The 6,991-nt window shown below is 57.2% G+C and overlaps 1 protein-coding gene across 4 annotated transcripts in view; it reads right to left on the bottom strand.

Annotated features, from left to right (window-relative positions):
- The window catches only part of ZDHHC18 (zinc finger DHHC-type palmitoyltransferase 18), a 32,550-nt gene extending 26,108 nt beyond the window's left edge, over positions 1-6,442 (bottom strand). For all 4 annotated transcript variants that reach the window (XM_047869758.1, XM_047869757.1, XM_047869759.1 and 1 more), the window contains exons 1-2: positions 6,028-6,442; positions 1,645-1,805 (exon numbers count right to left, since the gene is read on the bottom strand). In XM_047869758.1, the coding sequence (XP_047725714.1) occupies positions 1,645-1,805; positions 6,028-6,344 (478 nt within the window). In that variant the 5' untranslated portion in view covers positions 6,345-6,442. The remainder of the gene's footprint in view (positions 1-1,644; positions 1,806-6,027) is intronic.
- Between the last annotated feature and the right edge of the window lie 549 nt (positions 6,443-6,991).

The raw sequence follows: 6,991 nt of genomic DNA on the forward strand, positions 1-6,991 counted from the left end.
AGCTGGATGCAGGCAGAGGAAGCCAGCAATCGAGGGCGTGGCCGAAGACAGGCCTGGGCAGAGGGATGAGCCGAAGAACGAAGAGCAAGAGAACATCCTCACCCTTCCTGCCCACCCTCCCGAGCTGTGCCAGAGAAGCAGTGAAATGACTCCCAGTGATGGATGCAGCAGCTCTGACATTAACAGGCCACCGGGTCTGTTCAAGGCCAGTCAGACGTTTAAAAGCCTGTCTGAAAGCCACCCTGTGAGGGGAAGGAGCCAACCACAGACCGGAAACCCGGTGTGCAAAGAGCCACGTCACTCCTCCCCAGGAAGGAGCGAGGGGGCAGCAAGCTGAGATTAAGGCCCAGCACCCAGCCTCCCAGGGGGACCCACACAGTGGTCTGGGAGGAATCAAGGGCTATCTGCGGTGCCTTGGGAGCACAGGTTCTTTCTGGCCACAACGGCCTTCCTGCTGTTCCTTACACATACCAGCTTGGGGCGCCTGGGAGGCTCAGTTGGTTAAGCATCCGATTCTTGATTTCGGCTCAGGTCGTGATCTCACGGTTCGTGGCATTAAGCCCCGCGTCGGGCTCTATGCTGACAATGTCAAGCCTGCTTGGGATTCTCACTCGCTCTCTTTCTGCCCCTCCCCTGCTCATGCTCTCTCTCTCTCTCTCTCTCAAAATAAATAAATAAACATTAAAAGCAAACAAACCAACCTACCAGCTTGTTCACCACTTCAGGCTTTTGCTGTTACTGTTTCCAGACTGTGCGTTACTGGCTCCATCACACCATTCAGAGCTCCTCTCAAGTACACCTCCTCCTACAGGCTTTCCCAGATCACCTACTCTAAACTCCCCACTCCCCACACCTACTGTGCTTTTCCCCTAGAAGCCTACAGAGTTCAATCCCTTGTCTCTTCAGGTCTTTGCTTCTTTGCTCAGAAGTCACCTCCTTCACAAAGTGTTCCCTGACCACCCAGTTTAAAATCATACACCTTCCCCCCCCCCCCCAGCTCCTATCTTCCCTCCCTACTTTACTCTCCCCTGACGTCCTAGATATTTGCTAACTGTCTTTCTCCTCCCACTGGAACATCAGCTCCGAGAGCGCAGGGGATTACTGTCCTATTTGTTCACTACTGTATCGTCAGCATCTAGAAAAGGGTCGGGCACATAATAGGGGTTCGACAAATGATGAGTGAATCAGTGTATATGAATGTTTAAGAGCAGGGCCTCTGGTCAGACTGTATGAGATCTCATTCCAGCTCTTCCACTTCCTGCAATGATCTTGGACCACTTACTGTACTCCTCTGAGACTTAATTTAATCAGTAAAAGGAGAGCAACAACAGTCCTGGTCTCATAGGATTATTGGGGGATTAAATAAGATCATGCATGTAAAGAGGCGAAGACACTGCCTGACCCCCAGCGAGCACTCAGTACTAAGCTGACGGCCATGGTAGCCTTCATCGGCTAGCATTTCTTACTTGCTCCTCTGTTCCCTTGTTTATCATGCGTTTCCACCCTAGGGTCGGCTCCAGCCTGCCTCACTCACTACCGTGCCCTCAGTTCCTGGCAAGGTGTGGGAAGAGAAAATCGGGCCTCCTCTCAAACCAAGGAATGTGGAGGCGGGAGACGCAGCTTCAGCTGGAGTAGGAGCCTCACCGATTTGTTTCTCTAGAGCAGCTGCCTCACAGACGGTGGCCCGGGGCAGGATCCCAGGGTCGGTGAAGCTGGTCTGCAGCAGGCAGCTCATGACGAAGAAGAAGAGGATGGCAGCGATGATGGGGATGGCGAGGGTCAGCTGGCGGGCCAGGAAGGGACAGCTAGAGAGAGAGAGGGAGAGAGAGATGAGCAGATACCCCAAGGGCTCCCCGGAACACAGGGCTACAGCACTAGACAGGTGTCATGCCATCAACACCACTCCTCATTCTGGCATACAGCCTTTCCCTGAGGAAGAGGGACAGCTCCTAGGTGAGCGCAGCCACTCCTCCAAGAGTGCCTGGAGCAGACATCACTAATTGATCTTTGCACTTTCCCTCTGAGCCAGCAGCAGACATGATCAATAGAGCCCAGAACTTTTTTTTTTTTTTTTTTTTTTTTTTTTAAATGAGCTAAGGAGAGAGGTCTAGATCCCAGCACTCTTAACCCCGGCACTTAGCTGCAGCTTCAGAATCCTTCTAAACACAGAGCTTCAGGCAGCCGCTACCAATGAACTAGGCAGTCACTTGAGTTGACCGTCCATGACAATGTTCACTTATTCATTCATTCAGTTACTCCACAAATATTTAGCGAGGTCTCACATATGCCAGGCAATACCATCAACAAACAGCAGGAATAATGGCAGTGAATAAGAGTGTTGTTTCTCCACCTGTCATGAGGCTGCGGTCTAGTGGGGAAAAGACAGGTAAACAGAGAGAGGTGCTACACAGGGCTTTGTGTGCTAACATGGGAGAGAGGAAAACAGCAGAACAGTCAGGAATATCTGGCTGGAGGAGATAATGTCTAAGCTAAAATCTGAAGAATAAGTAGGAGTCAGCCACGTGCAGGGGGTTAGGGGAAGAGCATGGTCTGTGCACTGCCACTGTCATCCCAGGGCTGGCATCCCAAGCCCATGCTTTCAGGTCCCCGACCCCAGTTGGTTTGGAGGACAGCCTGTGCTCAGGCTGACCCTGAGGCCTGCCCAAACTATTAACCGCTGTCCTACGCTGCCTTCCCTCCCAGAGCTAGAGTGGCACCTGATGGGGTGAGGAGCTGCTACTTGGGAAATGACAGGCTGCTGGGAGGCCAGAATCCGAAGAGGCTCCAGGAGCTGGCACAGTCACAGAAAGCAAACCTGTGGACACATACTCTGTTTCCACAGCCTCTACTCCCAGAAGCTCTGGCCTCCAGAGAGGCCCTTCCCTTGAAGAGCAAAGACTGCCAGGTCCAACGGCTCCAAGTGGACCACATTCCGCCCCAAACATCTCAGTGGTCCCTGGGTTCAAGACTCAAAGCTGGGCCCTCTGTGTCACCCACATGCCAATCAACCAGTTCATGTATAACCAGACTTTTGGGGGGACGGAGACGAAGTCTGAGACTTGTAGAGCACTCAGAAACACCAAGTGCTAGCTCCCTGATTTTACAGAGGGGGGCTCTGAGGCCCACAGTCACATTCAAGGTCACCCTGTCAGCCAAAGACAGGACTGGGGCCTCCGGGCCCTCATCAGCTACTCTCTCTGTTCATTCAACAAATATTTACTGTCCTGAATGCCTACTACCCACCAGGCCCAGTTCTAGGCACCAAAGACAAAACAGTGTGGAGAACGAACTCCTTCTGTGGCGAAGAGACAGGCAACAAATTAGCAGAAAGTATAGGCATAGTATGTTCAGATGGTGGCAAGTGCTTCCAGAAAACAAGTAGTCAGGGAAGAGGGGATAGGAGGGAGGGGAGTGGTTTGTTCACTTATAGGGGCAGTTAGGGAAGGAGGGGAAAAAAGTGAAGGAGTGAGCCATGAGACTATCTAAAGGAAGGGTATTCCAAATGGTGCAAAGGCCCTGAGGCAGGAATATGCAAAGAGGCCAATGTGCCTGGAGGAGGACGCACAGGGGGATAGTGGGGGGAGATGGACGGAGAGGAAGACTTTGGTTCTTATCCCAGAAAGCCAGGGAGAACTCCAGGGGGAGCCTGGGATCTGACTTAGAATTAAAGGGGCACTCTGGCCTCCATGTGGGGTGGGAAGTGGGGCAGAAACCAGATACCCTGCTGAGAGCCCTGTGCAATAATTTACCCAACCAAACAATGAAGCAAAACCATTCTCAGCAGGAAAAGCCCTGGAGAGCCACTCTACCTTTTTCCAGAGCAATGGAAGAGTGTGAGCTCACTCACTCTCCAGCGTTCCCACACCCTGGGTCCCTACCGAGGTAACACCCCAGTCTAGACCCAGGGGAGGTCTGAGCCCAAACCCCAAACCCTCCTGCCAACCCCACCAGCCCAAGTGAAGAAGGGCAGAGACAAGGCAAGATGATTCACAAGCCCTCCCTGAACCCAGAAGTCCTCTTTTCTCCCTTCTCTGGGGGACAAATCTGTCATCAGTCAAGATACCCACGCAACCCAGAGAAGATTCTGCTTCTGAACTAACCGAATCCCACGCCTCAGTGTCACAGGGCTGGGGGCGGGGGGGGGGGGGGGGGGGGACGGTCAACTTCCTCCTGCTCAGGCTGCAGCCCTGGGGGTACTGGAAAAGGAACTTTCAAAACACTCATGCGGGTCGTGTCGGGTCAGCTCAGCAAGGTGGATCTGAAACTCAGCCCAAGGAACACACTGGAGGCTGGGGGCTCCCCAGAGCTCCCGCGTGTTATGTTTTCCTGGAACTTTTCATCCACCCTGACTCAGAAAGGAAGGGTGAAAGGGAGAAGCTAATTTGTAGGAAGTCCTCACCTTGCTTCAAGGGGAAACCCAAGGTTGCAGATACATGATCTGGCAGCTGGAGAGGGTACCTGGGGGTGGCGTCTTTGTGGCAGCCTTAGCACGGCCACAGGCCCTTAGGAAGTGTTTTATGGTGAAGAAAACAGCTAATAACAGCAGCCAGCATTAAGTGCTTGTTACTGGTTAAAACCTTACGCACATGACATAGTGCCACCCTCATGACAACCTATTATAAACCCCATTTTATAGATGACGGAAGTAGGGCTCCAAGGTGAAGGGACTATCCCAGAGTCACGCGGATAGTGTGTGGTGGGGCTGGGATTTGAACCAGGTCTGTTGGCTCCAGAGATGGAGTTCTTAACCACACCGCACAATTAAGCAAGACCACAAAGGATGGGGGAGAACCCGGAGGGGAAGCTGTGTGGGTGAGTGTGAGTGTGTGTGCAAGGGATCACACAGCAGACGGCTCAAGCTAGAGACCAAAGGTGGAGTGCAAAACTTCTGGGAAGTGACAAGCATTCCTCCTCCAACCAGAAAAGGGAGCTACTGTGTGGACCTACCCTGGGTCACGGGGGGATGTGAAGAGGTCAAAACCCCACAGGGGCAAACAGGACCTATCACACCAAAGCACTGTGGACTCCCTTGAAAAATAACAAGGCACTGCAGCTGTTCCTGCCACGGGACAGGCCAGAGGTTCGCTCCAGAATGGTGAGAATGAAAAGAAAGCCAGGGGTACATGGGGTGGGGGGCAGGGACCTGCCAGAGTCAGAGGGAAGGACTGGAACCACTGGGGAGACTAAGGAAGGTACTGGAGAGGGAAGGGAGGCCTAAGAGGCCCAAAGCAGTCTGGGAAGATTGCCTGAGGGCCTAGAGGGAGAATGACTGAGGTGAAAGGAAGGGGGAAGGCTCTGAGAGTAAGAGATGACAGGGGACCCCAGAAGGGACCCTGGTGGGACACGGAGGCAGCTGGGAGAATTGTGATGGGCAGTATAAAGCCAAAGGACACAGAAAAGATCCAGAAGTTGTCTGGAAGGGATATAAAGCAAAGATGCCTCAAGGGGTCAGAAAGAAGCGGGGGCTGGCCAAGAGATGGTCCAGCAGAGAGGTGAGGGCCAGGGGATCCGGGAGGCCTGAGCCAGGTTCTGAGAGGGAAGAGAGGATGGGTCGGTGCAGGGACTGGTAAGTATGGGGCTCCTGGCAGAGGCTGGCAAAGGCAGGGTGCCAGGGAAAGGCAGGGAGGGACAGGAGACAGGCCAGAGGATGGGGCGATGGGGCCCCGTGTGGATGGAGCATCCAGATGGATGGAGGAAGGACAGTAGGGATGGGGTTGGGGCGGTGGGTGGTGAGGGCCAGGGAGGGCCGATGAGAGACACGCGAGGGGACTGGAAAGGCCTGGGGGCAGATCCTGAGCGGGCGAGGACGCAGGCCCGGGAGGAGCAGGGAGGAGAGAGTGCCTGGCAGGTGCAGGGAAGGGTGGAGCGCCCGAGGAGGTCGGAGTGGACCGGACGCCCAGCGGGAGACCAGAAGGGCGGGAGGGCTCGCCGAGGAGCCGGGCGGGTGGAGTGCGCGGCAGGGGGCGGAGGGGACCGGAGGGATGGGGGCGCCCGAGGGGGCGGGGCCGGGGGCACCGCGGGACTCACTCGAAGACGAAGAAGAGGATGGTGGTGGTGAGGATGAGCAGCAGCGTGAGTGCGAAGACGCCGCCGTGGCCGGCCAGCATGAGGCGGCCGCCGCAGTAGAAGCGGTTGCGGCCCGGGAACACCTCCCACTTGCGCCGCGGGCGGCGGCCGATGCTCCCGCTGCCGCTGCCGCTGCTGCTCCAGCGCGGCGCGCTGGCGGGCGGCGGGGGCCCGGGGCCGGGGCCGGGGGGCGCGGCTGGACCGGGGCGGCGCGCCCCAGGGGAGGCGGGCGGCGGGGCGGCCCCGGGGCTGATCTGCTGGTACTCGCAGTCCTTCATGCGGCCGGCCGCGGGCCTCGGCTCCGCGCCCCACGGGCCGGCCGGGCCGCAGCGGGACCGGGGCCGAGCAGCGGAGGTGGTAGTGGCGGTGGCGGCGGCGGCGCTCGCGCGCGCGCGCGCGCGCGGCGCTCGCTTGCTGGGGGCGGCCCCGCCGCCGCCCCGCCCCCGCCCCGCGCGGCCTCCCGCCGCAGCGCCCCCTCCGCCTGGGCCCGGGATGGCGATCGCGCCCCGCGGCCGGCCCCGGCCCCGCTGCGCACCCTGAGCCGCGGCGGTCCCCTCTGCAAGATGACGGGGCAGCAGATGCGCGCTCCCGGGCGCCCTCTGTTCCCTTGCAATGAAATCATTTCTTGGGTGTCCCCTGTGTGCCAGGCACCTTGCCAAGCGCCGAGATTCGAGTGGTGGACTTCTTGATCTACTTCTGGCAATCTGTAATTCCAGGGCCAGGCTTCACCCATCTCTGAGGTCTGACTGGATAGGTATTGGTGGGGGGGAGGGGGGGGAGGGCGTGGGGACTGGCAGGGGAGGGCGTGGGGACACAATCTGCTTTGAAACCCAGGGGCCTGTTAACGACTGTCTTGGAGTTCACAATGCCCAGTGGGCGTGTGTGGCACATCCTGACCTTCCCTCAGCCAGATCTGTGATCTGGA

This window comes from Prionailurus viverrinus, chromosome C1, assembly GCF_022837055.1.
Source record: "Prionailurus viverrinus isolate Anna chromosome C1, UM_Priviv_1.0, whole genome shotgun sequence".
Taxonomy (NCBI): domain Eukaryota; kingdom Metazoa; phylum Chordata; class Mammalia; order Carnivora; family Felidae; genus Prionailurus; species Prionailurus viverrinus.